The 21,788-nt window shown below is 40.0% G+C and overlaps 1 protein-coding gene across 1 annotated transcript; it reads right to left on the bottom strand.

Annotated features, from left to right (window-relative positions):
* Positions 1-5,730: 5,730 nt before the first annotated feature.
* Positions 5,731-20,981, bottom strand: SKA1 (spindle and kinetochore associated complex subunit 1). Its single transcript, XM_009883704.1, has 6 exons — positions 20,894-20,981; positions 19,891-20,015; positions 19,063-19,154; positions 15,554-15,691; positions 10,629-10,798; positions 5,731-5,879 (listed from the first exon to the last, which is right to left on the bottom strand). Exons 1-6 carry the CDS (start codon positions 20,979-20,981, stop codon positions 5,731-5,733), a joined length of 762 nt encoding a protein of 253 aa, XP_009882006.1.
* Positions 20,982-21,788: the final 807 nt, after the last annotated feature.

Below are 21,788 nucleotides of genomic sequence, written 5' to 3'. Positions count from 1 at the left end.
ACAGATTATTAAAATCAAACATTTGAATAGTTTGAATAAATCTCAGACTTGCACAACAACTGACTTGAAAAGTCACGCTTACTCACGGCTGTCTCCCCCAGATGAACCATCCAGAAGCAAGGTGCAGGCCTCTTCCCTGTTCTGAAGAAATCATTTTTCTACTTTGAGAATGAAGGCTGCAGAGAAAAGCAACCTCAGTGTGTTCCCAAAGGTTAATCTGATTTGCTGAGCCGCAGCTGAATTATTAATGATTAGCGCTGTGGTTTCTATTAAGGAACAAGCGTACAGGTAGCAACCATTACGCCAGCAAATCTTTTAAGCCAGCACAGCTCATGTCTATGAAGAAGCTTGTCCGACTCCTGGCCCGCTTGGGCCACGGGGAAATTTAATTATTTAGGTTTCTCAGCTGCTGCATAAATATCAAACATAAAACATTAGTTCATAATTGAAATGCTGCTGCTCAGCACGCAGCAAAAGAAGCTGAGTCGGGGGGGGGGAAGGCAAATTTCAGAACACATCAATCCACAAGATTTCTACTGAGCATGAAACAGCCTTAAAATACTGCCAGGAGAGTGCAAGCAGCTCCAGTTCACAAAGTGACTTAAAGGCCTGGACTTATCATCACTTATTAATCTCACATCACTTAAAATAGGAAGCACTACTAAACTGGAATAAAAAAAAATAATTAAAACCATCACATTTCTACTCACCGCTACGATATTCCACTAGTTTATTTGCATTCAGTAAATCCATGAAGAATTGAGGAAATGGGAAAACGAATTCTCAATACAAGGAAGCAGAGGCTATGACCTAGTACATCAAAGTATAAATACACTTAATTGGTTTTGATCAGAGCTTTCCAAAATACTTGGTTTTATTCAACTTTGAAAGCAATACTTGAAGGTATAAACTTGTTCCATGTTTTCACCTCTACATGTAGAACGCATAAGTGCTTCTGTCTATACACAAATGCATTTAAAGTGGTTTATTTTAAACAAGTTTTTCTGCATTTTAATTACATCCCAAATCCCAGGAAATTCCATGTGACACAAGTTAGATGAAAAAAAGAAAATTAAAAAACCCCTAAACCATTTAATAAGAAAGCACCATTTAGCTTTTGTACTTTACCATGGAAAACAGTAAGCCCAATTACGAGGATATTAAGCTTTGTAGCTGCTTAAAGACATTCTCCTGGTTATCACCCACACAGGTTCTAAATTTAGCCCAGCTCTTGTTTTTGGTTGCAGTCAACATGTCTTAAGGGGTCTCACCCAGTAAGGATCAAGCACTCAAGGAAAAAAACCCCAAACCTATACATGCAAAACTGGATTAAAAAATAATTATTTAAATCAAAGTTTCCTGCTTTTCCATGCTAGCCCTCAGCACAGGATTTCTCTGTGGACAGCTGAACGGTTTTGCAGCATGTTTGAAATGCAAAGCCTCACCACTCCTCTGGTGAGGGCAAGCTCGTGCACACACTTGTATGGGGCAGGTTTGCCTATTTATTGAGTGATTGCAATCATGATGGCATGTCAAGATTATTTAGTCCCATGAGCCACAGTAAGCACCACCCTAGAGAAAAGTTTTTTAAATTTTTTTAAGTTAAGAGAACAATTCAGAGGGTCACCTGATAAAACTGTGCATGGGAGACAGACACCTTTCTCAACTCAGAGACTCTTCTCTCAAAGCCCTTGCTATCAATTATCTTCTTTATCCAGCATTCCCTTACGCAGTTATTTACCGGCTTTGCTCAGTGTTAACTCCCTGTAAGCGAAGATCCGGCAGGAATGACATGAAACACTCATTTTCTCTTCCTCCTCGTGGGCACTGTGAAAGGGAACACGTGCTCTCACAGATGGAAATCACTGCCTCCTGAAATAACACGCAGCTAAACACTGAACTAAATACTCACGGGTAAGAGTGCTTTGAGCATCGATTTCAACAGATAATTATTTCCATCAGTGCCTCTTCAAAAGAGGAGTTACAGAGAACAAAAAAATACATTTTTCAACCAACAAAACAGCAAAGCAACAGGAACAGAGAGCATATTAAAAAGCAACTTTGCTTTGTCTCAACTTTTTAGATGCATGCATGGGTCCCTGACAGGCACAAACCCAAACTCCCCTGGGACCCGCATGTCGCTGCCTTTCTTCTTCCAAGCAGCATGGTTGGGTAGTTCATCAGTCCTGTTCCTGCCAGGCTTGCACAACGTCGCTGTCAAACAGCATCGTTCCTCTCCTCCAAACCCCCCACTAGGCAACAGGACTTCGTTTGATTTCTGACCATCAAGGCCAAATTTAGCAGACATTACTCTCCGCCTCTGCCCAAGACATTTACCGCATCGTATCAGATTATTGCAAACATTAAATTCCGTATTTTGTCTAGACCAGCCTGAGGAGGTAATCTTGCTCACCAAATACATATTCATCAACCGCTTCTCCTGTTCCTTATGGCTTCCGCTATGTCCGGGGGGTAGAGAGCAACGGGCGTGAAGGCAAGTCCTGTCCTGAAGAGAACAGATTAAGGCTGCGGGAAGATCCCGATTCCTTTCTCGTACATCAGGTAATTAAATTTGTGTTACCTCAGTTTGACTTCCGTGTTTTGAGAAGCTGAAATATCAGAGAAGCTGACATTTGGAAGAGCGCAAGTTAGCACTGGAAAGCTGCAAGTTAGCTATATTTTGGAGGAGTATTACATTAAACAATCTGGCAGGACTGTCAGAAACACTGATATCTAGTGCTATTGCCAATTGTATGCTGATGAAATATATGGGGAGCACTAGCCAGAGAGAGAAATAAGTAAACATAGAGCATAAGATAGTCATCTTTTGAGGCAATTCCTGGAGATGAACATTTTGTCCCCCAAACACTTTGGAAACACCAAAAATTCATTCAAGAGAAAAGACAGGAACTCACTGAGCACATGGGACTCTACAGCATTACGATTTTCCAACTTGCAAGTCAGCGTGAACTTTTTGAGGAGCAAAGGTGGAAAGGTACAGTAAGTGACCACAGGCCATGGTTAGGCTTCCTCGTGAGAAGCAAAAGAAAGAAAACATAAATGTTAGGATAAGGGATTAAAATACTGAGCCCATTTGCGAGAATCTGCCCGAGGGAAAATAGTTTAGAAAATTAAAAACTCCATAGTAACAGACTGAAAGCTGTTAACCAGCATTTAATTAATCAAACTGCAATGCCCACAACAAAACATTAAAAGGAATTACGGGGGGGGGAAATATTCATGCAGCAACCAAGCTTACCCAGACCAAAACAAGTACTAAGAAAAAAAAATAAAAATGAAAAACCACCATAGTGATGACAGGCCTTCACTGAATAGCCAAAACCAAGGTTATGGTGTATACCATCAGGTTTTGGTTTTTAATATCTAGCAGAAGGCAATCTCAACCCCAGCCTCAACATAAGTACTTAAAACCGTGTCAGCAACAAGCTGCCATTGGGTTGGGAACAGTCACATTGCAAGCTGGCACAAGCGAGGTTCAGCCGTTTTAGAAGCACAGGTTAGTCTCTGGCTGCAGTTTGCCATTACACCAGCTGTCAGAGGGCAGAGTCGCTGCAAGCTTGCCTGATTTCTGCTGCTCTTGCTCTACTCCAGCCTTTAAATCTGCTACTGCCGATTCTGTGCCCAGCCAGAAGGTCCCAGAGCTGCTGCAGCTGCGAGTTTCCTATCCCTGGTGCTACACGGGGTTTTCACTACTCCAGCCTTTAAATCTGCTACTGCCAATTCTGTGCCCAGCCAGAAGGTCCCACAGAGCTGCTGCAGCTGCAAGTTTCCTGTCCCTGGTGCTACACTGGGCTTTCAAGATCTGAAGTCCTGCTAATTTGAACAGTGAGGAATCAAACGTTTTGAGAACAGCATAAACAGTTGTTAAGCAAGGGTCTCAGCTTTCCCTAATAATAATATTGGAAACATTAGACACCTGTCTCGGCCTTGTTTGCCCATTAACAAGTTCCTTTTTAAGCCTGCCATAACTGTCCCATATACTTAGACTTCTCCTTACAGCAAAGCGTTTACTTGGACATGGTTCTTTGGGGTCCATTTGAGGTTCTTTTTGCTTCTTCCCCACACTTAAAGTTAAAGCCACAAAGTAAACTGCAGCAGAAGAGACATCAACATGCTGTAAATACTTGAATAGCCCCATGTCCCACAGACCGACCTCCCTCTAGGTTCATCTGTGCAATGGGATCTCCTCCTGGGGCAGCCTGGAGAGCTGAGGAGTCAGATGATCAGAGGAGAGCAGAAGAAAACAGAAGTTAGGCTGCTGGACGGTCTGGAGCAAGACACCTGGAAACATCAAAACCAAACACGACATAAACAGAGAGGCAGTGCTACTGCTTTATGAGGAGATTTCTTTTTATTAAATAGAAGGTTGCAAGTCCTGAATCTTGAAAGAGTCTTCAGAGTACATGAAGCTGGGGCAAAACAAAAACAAACCACAAAAAAGGACCTGATGATCCACAGACCCAAGCCTCCACACTTTATTTAATATAAAATAAGCTCTGCAAAAAAAACAGATGGACTCAACTGACACCTACGGAAATTGATTTTGCACATCCTCCTATGCTATGTGTTTATCTGAACATGAAATACATTCCAATACCATGCAGAGTAGAGACCTCAGCTTGAATCTCAAACATTCAAGAGCAAAAGACCAAAAAAACCCAACAAAACCCACCCACAAAAAAAAAAAAGGGAATCTAGAATTATATAGCACTCACCAATATCTCTTTATTAAGAAAGTTCAAAGTTCATTCAGGGTCTTTTGCTCATTAAATTGTCATTTTAACACCGACAGAGTACAAGAGGAGGTATTTTAGATTAGTTGTTAGGATAACATCAGATACAGGCTCAGGGAAGAAAAAAGCATTAGAGCTTTTCTTGTCAAAAAAGTTTTGATTACTTGCAAAGTTGATATTTATCACAATAATTCTGCTCTGGAACTTACTACACTAATAGGTCATTTGAAAGGAACCTTCTATAATAAAAACTGTGACAAGTTGACCAGTATTTTCAAAGTGAAAGTCAGCATTTTCACTTAAAAATCCCCACTGCTTTACTGTTTCAGTCTAATGGGTTGGTCTGAGGGGAAAAATTGCCTGCATGATGAAGCATGAAAACCATATGGCTAACAGAACCACCGATCATCAGTCTGGAAGTGTTTAAACCACCTCAGATCTTCCTGTTCAAACAATGCAGGAAACTCCAAAACAAACAATTAAGAGAAGAAAAAGAGTAAGAAAAGGAAATCTGGAAATTGGTTTGAGGGATTAAAAAAAAATAAAATCAAATGCTTCCTTCGAGTAGCTGCAGAGTCTTAAACACAGTCTCCAACTCATAAACACAAAAGGATCATTATTAACATGCAGAGAATTTAACTTTCAAGTGCTGACCTGAAAATGTGATTAAAACCACCTGTAACCACAGGTGCACCAATTGCATATCTGGTTTGCATTTGCAATTTACTAAAAGACAGTAGTTCCTCTCAAGTTTTCAAAACAAAACTCAAATGCTTCAAGGCCATCTGATATTGCCACTCCTAATTTAGGAGATGTCTGAAACACACTTCATGGCCCTCACTACTGCCTTTTAGAAAATAAGAGAGCTGGATAGGAATGCCCACACACATGATCTCTCTATGGACAACAAAATGTCTCTGCATCTCAAAATACTTCTGCCTTTCATGTCTTGGGTAAGCAGAATATGGAAAGCTCGTTAGCAGATGATGTAGCGGACAAGTCTTGAGCCACGAACTTCTCTCACTCTCTGGCAGTGGCGCAGGATATTCAGGATGCTATGGAAGCGCTTATCCACTTTCAGTTGAGTGAACTCTTTGATATCAGCCTCCACAATAAAAAATTCACCTGGAAAACAAATAATGACTTTGCTGTAGAAATTACTATGTTGTAGGATACACTAAACATTTCACAAGTAACAATACAACCTCTTAACAATTCCACACACTGATGAAAAAATACTACCAGCAGTAGGACAGCCTCACACTCTCTCAGGAATTTTCTATTTTCTGAATCTGTCACCAGAAAGAATAATTACTGACCTTCCCATGAAATTCAACTACCCTGCATCATCCACAGGCCCCATTCAGCAAGCTCTGTCTGTTGCCAGCTGTATCTACTAACATCTCTCAAACCATCCATGCTCCACTGCCAGGGTATAAAGTCTGTAGCAGTCCAAAACACCACCCAGGGCCAGATACGAGGTGTTCCACAGATGTGCCAGAAGACAGGGATTGTAGAAAGTCAACTGACAGCACACCTTGAAGAGCCTTGATGTCTAACAGTAAACTTCTTTGACACCTTGCCCATACACGTTCCACTCTTGGTGATGCCCAAAGCAAAACCAAAGAGATGCTCAGGGTCTGCTTACACATTGTAGCACAGCTTTACAAATAAAGGCATCATGCTTCAGCACTTCAATCATGCAACACAGCTGAGTAGCAGTGTAATCTGAATCCCAAGTAATTGCTTTGCCATGTCTGAAATAAGCTGTGGCTTGATGATGTTCTCTCAGCTGGCACTCAAGTTCTGGAATTGGCCCTTTGCAAAAAAAAAAAAACCCAAAAAACAAAAAACAAAAAACACACCACAGTCCACTGTTCCCTTGACTGCCATTAGATTTGGAAAAGAATAATTCCTTGTTAATTAAGAAAATACAAGAAAAAGACTAACCACTTGGAACAGCATCCTCCCTGTGTCTCTTTAAGAAAATGGCATAGAAAGGTCCCACATCAGAGCTGGCAGCCCATCCCTTCTTGCAGTTGATTAACTAATTCTAAAAGGAAATTCTCATTGTCAAGTGCTTGTAAGAAACCAAGGCCTTGACTGGAGTTAATGCATTTAACATGCCTGCAACAGAAGCCCAAGAGAAAGTCCCCATGAACAGGTACACACGAGGAAGAAAGGAGTTATTCTAAGCACTCCATAGCTATATTCACTAGCTGTTATTTCATATTCAGTCTTTATACACTGCTCAGATGGGAGATAATTATAGATCTAGTAAAATGACTGTACATTTAAGACTTCCTGTAACATGGCATAAGGTTTTTAACCTTCACAAAACCGTAAGAATGAAAAGCAACCTGAAACCAGGAACATGCTATTTAAGGTATAAGACAGAAATATCCAATTATCTTTAAGGAAAGTAAGTCGAAGGAAATAACATATTCTTCTGTAGTATCATGCTTTCAAGTCTTATGAGAAAAGTGGAAGGCTAAGGGTATTCTAGCTCAGAAAAAGAGGACAGCATTCTCCTTTCACCTTTTACCCTTGAAGTAAGGCACAGGCAGCATCATCTTAGATAAGATGGAGCAACTCCTTTCTATTAAATTATTGGACAGTCCTTCCAGTTTAACCAAGGAGCAAGCAGCTGATGCAAGGACCAAGGAGCTGCAAAGCTGAAGATGCCAGGAAAGCTTTTATTTATTCATCAAACCAGTACAAAGTAGCTTTCCACAGGCAAATCTGTGTTTTTCTGTAAATGTTTCATCTTTAAATTTCACCTTATGAGTGATCTAACAAGGATATGCACTCCACTCTGAAGGAGCATCCAAGGATGTGACAGCCATTAGAACTCAGGTCCCAGAATGCCGTGTACAAGCATAGCGTTCCCCAAAATATTGCTCAGCCGGTCCCAGAATGCCGTGTACAAGCATAGTGTTCCCCAAAACATTGCTCAGCCAGAGCTGAAGAATAACAGACCGTGTTTTCTCACAGACTGGGCAATTTTGATAGTTGGCAACACAGATATCTAACAGGAAATAGAATCTTCCAGAGACAATAACTGTCAAAAGCTAGAGGTCTTCCCCCAAACAGGAACTATACTGGAATCTCAGAGTTTGCAAGAATGCCAAATTCACATACAGACGAGAAGTGGAAAGTTTGTTTACTTGGAAAAGAAAAAAACCTGCATAACTGCTTAAAATATAACTACAGTCAGATAGAGACCATTTGCAGTTTCCAGTAATTGGGCAGTACCCCTAAATGGTGTTAGGAACCCAGGGATAATCCGCATACCGGTTTCACAGCCTGTTATACCTGGGGGAGCATCAGAATGTCCTGAATCTGTGCAGAATACAATTTCTTCTTAGATTTGCCCAGAACTCAGGGCAGCAACATTCAGCATAGCAAGATATTGTTTACAAAGAAACCAGAGCTGGCTAAAAGGCAGTGGTTTGGTTGGGAACAGTAACTCCATGCACTAAATAACTAGCTGAACTAACAGAATCACCTTACTGGCTGGGAAGTTACCCCGATAAACCAGGCAGTGTCTTTTCTCATCTTGAAATCAGAGGAAGAGGTCAGCTGGCAATCAGAACAGTCTGAGAAACTGTGGGAATCCTAAGCAGAGAGACACTCACAGCAGAAATTTAAGCAAACAAATCAATGCGTGCACAACCTCATCCTGAAAGACGCAATGGATAAAGACATTTAATCATTTCAGGCTGGCCAGATAAGACCGGCTGACAGCCTGCCAGACCTTTTCTCTAGACTTTCTAGATCATTAGTCACAACAAACAAAAACAAAACAAAACATCTACCACAAACACACACACACTCAGATGCTGAATGTCCTAGTTTCCTAACTGAACTTTCCAGCCTAAACAAGAAAATAAAGACTGTCTCTCAGGTACTTGAAGAAATTAAAAGCCTCAATTTTTCAGACTTAAAAAAAAAAACAAACCCAAAACCTTTCCGGCAGAAAATTATCTCTAACTAGTTATAGCTTTCTCAAGTTGCTACAATGGCTCCTTCACTGCAGCTAAGGCTGCCGTGGCTCACCGTGCAGACTAAGCAGCATTCCAGGCCTAGGAGGGCCCTTCTAGTGTTTAGCCCTTCTCTCCTCTACAGCCACAGGCTCAAACTCCTTACTATCATCCTGAGGACAGTAACAGTTAAAGCAAAAAAAAAAAAAAAAATTATAGGTTTGTAAAGTTATAATTTGTAAATTAAAAATGAGGAAGTGGGTATTTTAAGAAATCACAGATTAACATGAGCCATTGTTAGATTGAAGCAAAACCTGTCTAGAAAAAATATATATTCAAGCCCAAATCAGAAGCCAGTCACGTGAAGTAGTCTTTAGCATGCTTCTATTAAAATCCTTTACAACACTGACTTTCATGATGTGTATATCCTATAGGTCTCAAAATAAAAGAAGTGCCAGGCACATCCACCATATCAGAATTCCTTCCCTTCAGAAGAGATGCATTTAGAATCTAGTAGTTAGTGATGTTGTCACCATACCATAAATATTGAGAGTCTTGATAAGCAACAAATCTAAAGGAAGGAAGAAAAAGCCGTCATTTGTCATAAGGTGACTCCTGAGTCCCAGTGAATGCTTAGGGCAGAATGTTTTTGCATTCTGTCCAGGGAAGAAATTCAGAGGTGAGCACCAAGGTGTTGTCAAAAAAAGAGCTCTCTTTCTGTGAGACAGAAGAGAGTTTGCTCCACACTTTATGTCCAAACTTGGAAACATAAGTGCATTCTAAGGACATCGCCAAGCTCAATACATGCAGTACACCCCTCCAGGAATAATTACATACTTGTTCTCAAAAATGAAAGGAATGTCAAAAAGGAGATTTTAATATTAGAGATTTGCTGTGCCACATATCTTTGTAAAAACTAACCTGTACGAACAACTTGCTTATAAATTTAGAGAAAGACATTTTGGTGTATTTTTGCTCCCTCTACACTTTTTAGAGGAGAAAATTTCTTAAGACTATCAGACAGCCTTGTCTCTTCCACACAGCCACTGCAGCATAAGTGATTACCCAGATTTCCTAACTTCAGAACAAATTTTTAATAGTTCATCTCCATTCTAGCTTAAAAATTGAAAACAGTTTATGCAGTTTGGTTGCCAAACTAGGAGTTTCCAAAACCTGTAGTGATTCCAAAGTAAATCTTTGTGCACACAAGTTTTTGCTAGAAGGTGCCATGAAAGTGACATGTTTTCAGTGAAAAAGTAACCAAATGATTTAGGGGAAGACTCTTCAGTCAAAACAATAACCCTTGTTGCTAAACTATAGACTTTATCCAGAAGAGGTGACTGGATTTTATACTGAGAACCCAGTTCTGTGTAGTAACAAGACATTTATATTCCTCATGGCCTAGAATCTGATCTGGAGATGAATCTCATTTCTGTTCTCCTCCCCTTATATCGAGGGAGAACCAGATCTTTCATTGCTGCAGACTGTCGAAGCGTTGTTCACCCCCTGTGCTGGACAGGAATTCTTCGGGGCCAAATCTGATTTAGGCCGTGGCACCATGTGGCAGCAAGGGAGGGAAGGCCCTGCTGAGTCTACAGATTTATTCCCCCCCCACCCCGCCCTGTTCTCAGACAGAGAACAGCCAATAGCAGGTTTTCTAAAATCTTTCAAGGCTGATGATTTTAAGCACTCCCACAGGTTAAAACCATCCCACCAACTACCAGAGCGCCTGAATGGACCGTTTCCTGAGAATAAGATGGTACAAGTTACACTATAACATGAAAAGCACATGCTGTCAGTCATTCAATATTTTGTCCAGCATTTTTATACTTGTGCTGCAATATCCGAATGCTATGAGTTTGGTACTAACAAATATATAAAAAACCCAAACCTTTTGTATCCTTAGTTTCTTCTTCCAGGAACCTGTGGTAGAGATTTCTGACTGCTGCATTCATAGATTTCAAAGGCTGATGCAGGATCTTGTACTTGCTCACCACAGCCTTGTTAATTTCTTGAACAACTGCATTAATTTGATCATATGTTAAACGACCTTTCATATACCTACAAATAAAAATAAAAATCAGTAACCAGAAAGTCACAAGTGAAGTTCCGTGTTTATTTTTCTCTTTCATCAGCCTTAATTGAACATGTTATTCCTAGTTAGAGGCAGTTTCTTCTGCTTTGTGTTAATGGATAAACACAGTAGTTAATTTTGTTCATTTCCTTGACTGTTTAATAATGTTGAAAAGCCAGAAAGATGAACCATTAGAAAACTAAATTAAGTAGTAAAAAATATCCAGTGCTTAAGCTGTAAGCTTTTCAAAATTGAGTAAAGGTTGCTTTCATAGTATACCACTTAAATTACAAATGCAAAAAATCAAGCAACTTTGCAGAAAACATAACATTGAGCCAAAACTGAAATTAAATGTTTCTGCCGAAGAGTGCAATTTGGTTCATATTATAGTCATAAATAACCTGTGTTTGATCTTACAGCCATTCCTTTGGTTTTGCTTTTTTTTTTTTTTTTTTTAAGAAATACCAGTTTTGTGTTGTTTTCTATATTTTATTGTGCAACCTATGGAGCTATACAGATACAGTTCTGCACTACCAACATCCACTTTGTATCTTTCAGAGCATTTCATAAAACCAGTACTAAAATAAGATAAGATCTGTTGACAACAACCTGGAGGTACAGGAAACACAGAAGATAAAAACAAAGTGATGTGGAAATATTAGAACACTGGAATATTGGCAAGTAAGGCTATTCAGCATTTATAGATGTAAAGGCAGGCATTCAAGAAAACAGGAAACACGCTACAAACTGAGAAGCCATTATATAAAAATGAAATCTGAAACTCATATGACAAGCAGTACGCTAAACAGAACAAAACTCCAGAAAACACTGCAGTAAAAGCCAGGGCAACCTCGCAATTTGAATTATCCTGTGATCATCATTCAGTATCAGTTTGCAGATATGTGGAATTGAGAAAAGCGTTACAATTCATTTTAAGAACGAATGGGGTTCTTTAGGTCAGGACATCAGGCAGCTAAAAGCTGGAGGACAATAAGACTGAAGAGATCAATGAACAGGAAATTCTTCCCTCGTTTTAATCCGAATGGAAAACCTCAATCTTTGAAAAACAAAAAAATTTCAAGTACGAGTAGCTAATCAATTACAAATTCAATATTTCAAACCAGAATGTGTGCAGGCATTCTATAATTGCCAACTAAAGTGCTTGCTGCAGATTTTAGTAACAGCCAGTCCCTGTCAGGAAGACAGGTTTGCACAGGGTGTGTAAAAACTCCTGAAATCAAGGCAATTGCTCTAATTTCAGACTGAATTGCTACTAAGTTATTTGTAGCCGGTTTACAACTTTATTGGTATTTCACTTAATCCAGATTCAAAGTTGGAGGTGTAGCCATTTTTATAAAGTGCTCTACTTGGCACACATAATATCTTTTCAAATAAAAGCAGCACTACCACTCCTGAAATACAGTCACACTTGGCATAAACAAGTAACACAGCCCATAACCACAGAAGGGCTTTGCCTGTATATATTAACTGCTATTTATTGCTCTATATGGGTCCCTTAGCCTATTTATAAAGTCATAGGGGAACATGCAGAGCTATGAATATTAAGGCCAGAGGTATAAAGCACCTGTAAGTTCCTGTGCTCCCACTATCAATAGAGTCACAGTGGATACACTTAATAAATCCAAGACAACACCTCAGCTCCTTCTGACGCAGAAACAAAGAAGCAGGATTCAGCTGCCTAAACCTCAGAACTGAGTGCTCTTTGAGCAGCCCTCAGGCATCCAAGATGCTCCCAGGAGGGCAGCAGATGTGCTAGGGTTTACAGAAAATTCAGGAACTAAAGATCTGGCAGTACACGCCAAAACATCTCCAATGGCACCAGACAGTTCTGCTCAGGCAACTGCGATACGCCATGACAGCTAAGCAGCTGAGATGTTTTCTGGTTTCCACCAACCGTACTGACTAGTGACAAGAGGGGGAGTGGGGGCAATCGGGGAGCACGGAGACACCTGCATCACAGACACGTAAAAGCAGGCACCTTAATCTGAAGCTACATTCTGTCAAAAAGCAACTGGATTTTTTCTTCTGTGCGTAACTGTAAGGATCATAAAACTCCCAGCTGTTCCACAGTCTTCTCATGTTTCTATCCAGCCATGGCTAGCAAACCCGTTAACTACTGACATTTATTTCAGTTCATACATACACTAACATAAAAATACAAAGTCAAGGAGTTTAAAACTCATCCATTTAATTTAGACTTAAAATAACTTTAAAATCAGCTTCACTACACCAAAAGGAAAAACATCCAGAACTCTTTTAAAAATAAAAGTCACCCAATTTCTTTTTTTAATCCACAGAAGCCCTTTTCAAAACATCTTTTTCCATAGGTATGAAAATCAAAGCACAGTGCTACATTCTTCAAAGGAAATAACAACATCAATACATCACATATATACCACTAGAAAAGAGATAAATCTCCTAATGGCCACCCCTGCTCCCTTAAAAAAGCTTAGGCTAAAAGAAATGTATATTCTCCCAAGTTACCATTTTCTGAGACTTTTGCGTTATAATGAATGTGCAGATTCCAAAAATATCTTAAGCAGTAAGAATTTTAGAGACACAATAAAGCAAGCACTTTCCTTTGCCTTGAATTCAAAGTTAACTGAGACATCTACTGTGCCATTTCCTTTTTCTTCCTCCAAAAAGTGCCTTCCTGCAACAGATTTGAAGGCTCAGATAATTTGCAAGTTTCTTACTGTGCGAGAGTATTCTATCTGATCAAGGTGCTCCATATCTGCACCTTAACACAGCATGTATCTTTGTTAAATACCTGCTGCAGGCTTCTAAAAATAGGAAGTCACTGAAAACTGTATATCCCTTTTAGTGCCCTAATGATGTAAGGGATAGATTCTCCTTCACTTTCAGCACAAAGGGGGTGAAAACCACCTAGATTTTTCAGTTAAATCTACCGCAGCTGTGGTAGGAGGGATTGAGGAATGAGACTCTTGGCAGATGCAAACCCCATGATACCCAGCTGGTATGGGATTTAGACACATGTGATGCATATGCACAGTTGGGCTTTATTAAGTCCCTCAGACAGGCTTAGCACAGGCACAGTCCTGTGCTAGCACAGCCATGCAGCTCCGGGACCAGAGCTGCGTAAAAATGCAGTAATATTCCTTGTTACTATTGCCAGAAGATAAAAAGCGATCCCACATCAGAACCAGTGCTGACCTGGAGAACTGGGATATGAACCTAATCCTCATTCTCTTAGAAGAATATGTGAGAAAATTTGGGTCACAAACATTTGCTGCTTAGATTTGATTAAACAGTATGCAAAATTGCTATCTTAGACTCCCCAAATCTTGTATTACAACACTGCCAGGCAACAGGAAAAAAAAAAAAACTGGTAGATTAATAGCCCTGCTTAAATTCACGTAAATCTTCCTCCAAAGAAGAGACACGCTTTTCCCATCTGAATAAAAATATTTCTACAGTCTCATAAGCACAGTCTAAGACACAACCTTTCTATAAACCAGAGATGAATAGAGGAGTATCCAGCTGGCCTCTGTCCCCATTCTCCCCACCCACAAACAGCAGTGGAAAACCTCCCACTTTCAAGGGTAATGAAACACTTCCAGGGATTATCAGGGAAGATCATAGCTTCAACTGGAGGTTAAGACAACATTTGGCTGGAACAGTCTACATCTGCTTTTCTTGCCTTAGCAGGGATAATGACCAAAAATTCCTATGCCCAGCTTTTACCTTTCCAAAATTTTATCAGGAGAAAAGTACCTAAGGGAGTAAATCCACCAAATACTAGATATGATCTGCAGAATAAAAATACCGGGTGTATCCACTTTTAAATAGTAACCAAAATAATCCTTTATTATTAGCTCAACATTCAGGCTCCTTCGTTTTTTGGTTTGAGCAATTTGGTGGAAGAAAATGGACGCTACTCACCTGAAAATTGTGAAAGCTATAGGAAAGATGATTTGGAAGCCTCAAGAAAAAAAAAATTCTTATTGAAACAAGCATTGTCAGGGAACACAGAGAATCTAGAGTCTAGATAACAATTTAGCCTTAGGCATTAACAGAATTTTCTCGGATTTGCAGAAATAGTTGTCATTGTCCCCAAAATGCCATTTAAGAAAAGATATTCCTACATGACAGACTTCAGCCAAGGATATCTATTAATCAGGTCTGCATGGTAGTTGGAAAAAACCCACAGCTTTCTATTCCAGAAATTTGGGATATTTCAGTGGGAGGTGTTTTTGTTTTTAACAAGTCTGATTTCTTTTCCCATCTCAAAACAGGTAAGACAAGACTAGAAGTTTTTGGAAATCAATAGCTGGGTCAAATAAAAGCAGCATTTAAAATTGGTTTACTTTTTAAGTGTAACAATACCTTTCATCTTATGAGACGATGGCTCTTATGTCAGTTCTCAAAACAAGAAGAAAACCCATCTATTAGCTAATATATTGCTGTTTGTACAACTAAAGTGACATTTGAGATAAGAGGTTTTGGTTTTAACTGATTAGTTCTGATCTTCCCAACACATACTTGAAGTATCACCAGATTAGCTCTATTCCTTTCATTTTCAGGTTTGCTGGTATTGCATATAAACTATTGGAAGTTATCATCATGATGTTTCACCCTGTGGAACATTTAAAATTTCAAATTATCTGTCAGTCTCCGTTCTGCAAGAGCTCACTTTCCCAAACCTACATTTGCCACCCAAATTGGCATGACAGGGTCTAAGAAAAGCCACGTTTACTTACGCAGGAACACTTTCAAATTCTTCTGTGGTTATTAAGGGTGCTTCTTTAATAAATCTTGGCTCTTTTGTAGGTTTCTTCGCACGTTCGGGTTCTACAGCTTTTGTTTGTTCTTCACATTTCACAGTTAGCCCAGTGACGCTGTAAAATGAATGAATATTAAGTGTATAAATAGCTGATAAGTAGTAAGGAGAACACCATTCTATTATTAAGTCTGCTTCCTCACAGACCTAAGTTCTGACCCATCTGTTAGGCTGGATGAACACAATTCACCATCTTGCCTGAAAGAAAAATAAATAAAGCAAGCCTACTCCATTTCAAATTGCATACTTTAGCTGACTTCATTATAGCTCTTCATTTCTCTGCTAGAGAGGCTGCTAGCAGGTGAATTGGAAGCAGTCCAAATGCAGCACAGAGCAGTTAAGAATTCAATGTACCATTACATTTCACAGAACATGAGGCCTCGCTTTTTATCAGATGAACCAGAGCACAGAGCTGCAGCCTAACAGACAGACTTGAAATACTTCACAGCTCTTTGAAACAAGTTCAAATCTTGGGAAGCCTGACTCATCCATTAATCTTTTGAAGCAAAGAAATTCAACACCATCCAGCAGGCTGGGATTTTTAATTATTTTTTTTTTTTTTTTATTAGGCAAGATCCCAAAAGCTGAGGAATTTCCTGCTTTGAGTGATTTTTAGAGCCTTCCTCCAAACCCTCAGCTTAGAGCCTCAAATGACAAGTTATTTGCCAGCCACCCACCTAGCTGCTCTCCTACTTATCGGTAGGACAGCAAAGAGGATGGATTTGGCCAAATTCACTGTCATCTGAATACAAGGACATTACTGGGCTGAGATGTGCAACAGAAATAACTAAAGCAGCACCAAGCTGACCTGTCACAAAGAACTGATCCTCTACTTTGATATAACCTTCCCACAAGAAGAGATCTTTCTTTGTCTTGGGGCCCTACAGTCAGCGAATGGCACAGCAGTGCCTCTGTTGACCCGGATGCTGGGATTTGACATATCACTCCACACCCCCAACCCCAGTGTCCCATTTTCCAGGTAAGACGACTACAGTGAGTAGGACAGCCAGTGCCACCTGCTGGGCTCCCAAACTATCTGGTCCTTGACAGTTTGCACCTTAAAACTTCACTCCTCCTGTAGACTCCAGTCTCCTGCCATCCTCCTCACTTTTCTCCTCTTATCTTTTCTAGATGATTCCCCTCCTCCAGGTACTTCTGCTTTGGGTTCCTACCCACTACCTTGCCTGTACATTGCTGCAGTGAGGTGGTACACATACAGCTCACTGCTGACCTGGACAATGAAAAGAAAGAACCAAAACTTGTATTCAAAATGTGGCCTTGCTGTAGTGCGAAACTGCTCTCAATAAACACCTGGAATAGAAAGGGCTAAGATACATTGAACTTGTTTCTCATTTCAGTGAGATTCCTCTGATAAATAAGAGCATCAAAACCAAGAACATAGGAGAGAAGCAATACCTAAAGCCATGAATTGTTCAATTCATCTGTGCGGGCATTTTCATTCTTTCGGAGATCTGAAGACCTGTCTCACTAAGTGTTCAAGTGCTCACTGTGCTTTCTGCATTCCTTATCTCATGATATTCGCTCAACAGACAATTAATACTCAGCTCCCCAAACATTTTTGGATGTAGAGGAACAGCAATGGAGAAGGTCAACGGAGGAAGGTTTGGGGAAGAGGACTGAAGACCTGTTTACAGTGATACAGATGGACTCTGATAAATTACGGTCTGTCTTGCACGTGCTTGATCCTCCACTGCACAATACAGTGAACACTAAGAAGTGACAACATTGGGACAAAGGAGAAAGGGTGCTTTGACAAATGGCATTAACATATAAAGTATTATTCCTCAGGAAAAAACAACAGCACAAACTGACACTGACAAAACAGCAGTGTAAACTGGTAGAGCATAATCCGTAGAAAATCATTAGAAAAACTTGCTTAGTTCTACATATGTGGTTCTCTCTAGAAAGGGAAGGAGCAGCTAAAGTTGCATGACAATTAACTTCTTGATCAAAAGCAGAACAAGACTGGAAGGTAAACCAACATCCTAAAGACTCTTTCTGATATCAGTGGTGACACAATGGCTGAACAAGCCTCATTTGCATCTAAACAATTCCAAGTAGCTAACGTAACCTTAAGACAAAGGTTTTTCCTAAACTAAGAAAGTAAGTTACAAGAGAAGGAAGAACCCCAGTGATAATTTCTGAAGAACTTCCATTCGTTCACATACACACACAAAATTTTCTGCAACATCTAAATTGAAAAGGAACAAGACATCTCTAGACACATTTTAGGAGGTCGTTTCCTAAGCTAAGAATTCACATCTGAACGGTCGCATTCAGAAAAAAGTTTCTGCACAAGTCATCTCTCTACCAGCTAAGACTAGTCCAATTTTCAATATAAGCAGTACCTACACAGATGAAAATACTGCTACACATGCTTTTAAATTCCAGTTCATTTTTCTCTTCTGTAACCCTGTTTCCACATCCTTAACCTTTTACTTTGCTGGAATACGCCTGTAATGTTTTCAGCCCAAGGCTTGTCTGGCATTAGGAGCAAGACCAGGTAAAGCAGAGAGATTCAGGGCACATATTGGAAGTGTTGAATTCAACTAGACTGATTCATTGCCTTCTGACAAGCTACAATGGTGGAAACAAGAGCTGGGATCTCCAGATGTTAAAATCTAGATGAGACCCCCATCTGGCGTACACTAACATCACTCAAAAATAGAAAGTAATTCCAACAGACCAGCAAAAGAGCTAGCCACTGAGAAACCTATGATTTATTATGTCCTATGAATTACCTATGAATTATTATGTCTTAGAAGCCTTCTGAATAACAGCTATTGTTTCACATACTTGTGTCTCATCCTCTTACTTGAGCTACTTTATAATGAACAGCTGCTTAGTACAGCCCTTTCAAAGGCAGGTGGATGTCATTGCTAGCTAAAATAAATGCCAGGCTGCTGCAGGGAAAGGAGAATAAAAATACCACAACCATAATTCAAATCCCCACAGAAAGATGATTGAGGTAAAGGATTTTTATTTTTTTTATTATATTTGGAAGGGTAGTGTTGAACTTTAGCTCTTGTGACCCAGCATTTGGATCACTAACCTACCCTTCAATCCTTAGGCAACTCCAACTATCAGATCAGTGCATTTGCAATCCTAAAGCAAGGAATGCTCAGATTTATCAAAGAACTAGCTTTCTACTATAATGTCACACCTGCCACTGGAAGCTTCCATCTGAACAACTTGGCATTTTATAGGTTTCACCTGAGGGATTTGTTTGGGTGCTAGCACAAGCCTGGTAGTGAACAGTAAAGAGCAAACTCCAGAATCAATATATATAAATACACTGGCTCCCAAAAGTTCACAGTTAATATACAGTAAAAGGAGCAGAGCTCTACAGTGCTGCAGCTGGACACTGCCAGGAGCAGCCCCATACCTCCATGCTCATGTACCACATACCAGCTCCGAGTTGGTTTTGGCAGATGGGGAGGAATGTTTTCACGGAGGTGTTGTGCTTCAATTTGATCTCTCTCAGCAGACTTCTGGAGCTCCTGAAATTAACATTAGACTGTATCAGAAATCTGAAACTTAATGCCAAGCAAATAAAATTAGTTTGTTGTTAGGACAATGCTAAAATAATTTTTTAACTTAAGAGCTGCTATTTACTCTCTCCCCAACTTCTTACCCCTTTACCCCCTAACTTCCCCAAGAGCATCTAGCAAAGCTTACAAAAACAAAGCTAGGAGTGAGAAAACATAGCTTTGTCTGTCCTTACCTGCAAAGTGTCAGAGAAACTCGAGTGGGCAAAAAGTAAATCTGTAATAATATACCCGAGCAGGTCTGGGGGGTGGTGATGAAGAGATACTGCAGGAAACATCTACATTTCCCCAAACAACACTTTCACAAGAGACTTGGCATATGAAAGCACTGCTAACACACACTAAAACAACAAATAAATACTCTAATTAAGTAGTTTTCATAACTATCGTAAGGATGTAAAAATAGAACTGCCCTTCAGATCTCAGTATCTCTTATGATAAAGACATGCTTTCAATGTATAAACCTGGAACAATAAATTTTTTAATGTCCGCTGTGCTGGAGAGATGCTTAATAAACAATCAGAAAGCCCATTCTGAGTCCCATCTTCATTTGTAAGCACATGCATCCAAACATGCACTTAGGATCTAGAAAAGATCACCATGCACTTAGGAACTAGAAAACACCTATGCAATTATCAAAGATTCCTTTGAATCTTTCGGTATTTTATGAACAGGGAAAAAGGATTACTTTCAGCAAATTCTTCAGTTTTTCTTGCTGCTGAACTTCTGCTTCCATTTTATTCAGGAGATCATGCAACAGAACCATCTCATGTCCTATTTTACAGAGCATAGATTTGAGGGATGGTTCCTGACCTGTCAAAGAGAGAACGTTAAGCCAAAAAGCCAAAACACCTCCAACATAAAAACAAAATCCCCTTTCGCTCCTCTCCACAAGCAGGGATTATCTGCTAACTCTATGCTCCCCTGCCACCGTATCTTCCCAGGAGAAGCAGTAATATTCGCTAGTCAGTCAACCTCCTACTCCATAGAGCCCACAGAGTTCAAAGCTGCTGCAGGAAAAAAGGTCCCTCTTCAGCACGAAGATGGAAAGCGCTAAGCTGTACCCACTACCACTACAGGTGGGAGACACAGCTTTTAAATGCAGTCTGGCTTTCACAACTCAGCACCCTGTTCTGCTTCATGATCTCCCTCTGTTTAGGGTTATAGTTCCTCTTCAAGCAGGAGGTTAGCCTAAATGACCAGCTGACCCGCCCCCAACTATGATCCTGTGTAACCTCTATTTGTGCCTAGCAAAGGACAAGAGATGAATCTAAAACATTCAGATCAATTTCAGCACCTCAATTTAAGTCAGTTTGTTACCCACTGGGCATTTACATCACTCCTGGAATGCTAGGACAAGACACCTGTATAAATCTCCCATCTGTGACTTTGCACATTTTCGTAATTAAGCTTAACATACTCGCCAAAATATTTTTTCTTCTCCCATCTGGAGCATTAACCACCAGTCTCCAAGTCCCTCAGAGAAGCATAGTTTCACTTAGCTCATGTTCTCTGCTTGGCACCCGATTCTCTCATAACACTGCCATTTTGCCATCCTTGCTCACTTTTTGTTGTTGTTGTTTTCTATATTTTACTTGATTTCCACTTCGTGTTACATTCCTCATCTAATTAGAGCATTCCCATTTTCTGCAGGGAGGTGCAATCCAAAACCCGCTCTTAATTTCTTTTACCTATGTTTCTTAATTGAAGAGTCTTTTTAATAGTTGAAATCTTCATGTTGATGTGAAAGCATAAGTCTTCCAGGTCTGAGGATGCCATATTCTTCTATTATCATACTGAGGGGAAATAAAAAAGAATGCAGTAATTTAAGTGAGACCTAAGTTACAAACACTAAGTACACAAGCAGAATTTGAAAAAGGACCCTGATCTGTTAAAGCAAATAGAACTTAAACGAAGTGGTAAACATAGTAAATACCTTTTATTTTACCAAATTGGAAACAGGAAAGGAAGTACAAAGTGACTGACACCAGCCAAGACAAAGCAATTTCCCCAAACTCTGGAGATAAGCGCAGCGTAATATCAGTACAATGACTCCTCATTAAACTGGGTAAGTCTTAATGTTCTATTAAGGTGTTCATTACTAAAGGAGTTGGAAATTTACTGCAATAAGCAAGAAATACCTGGTTTATCTAAAGTACTGCAATAAGGTGCTCTCAGGGAGATTGCATCAGATGATCAATGTTTAAAGAGGTGGTTTGTTTGGGTTTTTTTAATGTAATTAATATGCACTTGCTTGTATGGAGGCACAAAAAGTAGCACTATATATGGGTTACTCGTATGTAAGTATACTAATTGTTAGAAAAGCGTTGCCGAAATCCACCTTTCCCCACTTGCAGTGTAACAAACCTCCATTTAACACTACGGCCTGGCAGCCCTTGTGTCTGCAGCGCTCACAGGGCCCCCTCTGCTGGCTACCTCACGCCTGACAACGAAGCTTTTAGTACAAAAACACTATGAATCAGTACGCTTGCTAAAGTAGCTGTTAGAGATGTGCCGACTTCCACATCTCAGGAGAAACCGTTACAACCCGCGGCAGCCCCCGCCCTCCATTTTCCCTCACGTCCG

This window comes from Charadrius vociferus, unplaced genomic scaffold (genome assembly GCF_000708025.1).
Source record: "Charadrius vociferus isolate BGI_N301 unplaced genomic scaffold, ASM70802v2 scaffold194, whole genome shotgun sequence".
NCBI classification, from domain to species: Eukaryota; Metazoa; Chordata; class Aves; order Charadriiformes; family Charadriidae; genus Charadrius; species Charadrius vociferus.
The sequence above is the reverse complement of the archived record's forward strand: the minus strand, read 5'-3'. Positions and strand labels throughout refer to the sequence as shown.

Coding starts and splice junctions, on each gene's coding strand:
- SKA1 (XM_009883704.1), bottom strand. CDS start 20,981: ATGGCATCCTCAGACCTGGAAGACTTATGCTTTCACATCAACATGAAG. Junction 15,692..19,062: donor CCAAAACCAACTCGGAGCTG/GTATGTGGTACA, acceptor TTCATTTTACAG/CGTCACTGGGCTAACTGTGA. Junction 10,799..15,553: donor GAATTTGAAAGTGTTCCTGC/GTAAGTAAACGT, acceptor TTTTATTTGTAG/GTATATGAAAGGTCGTTTAA.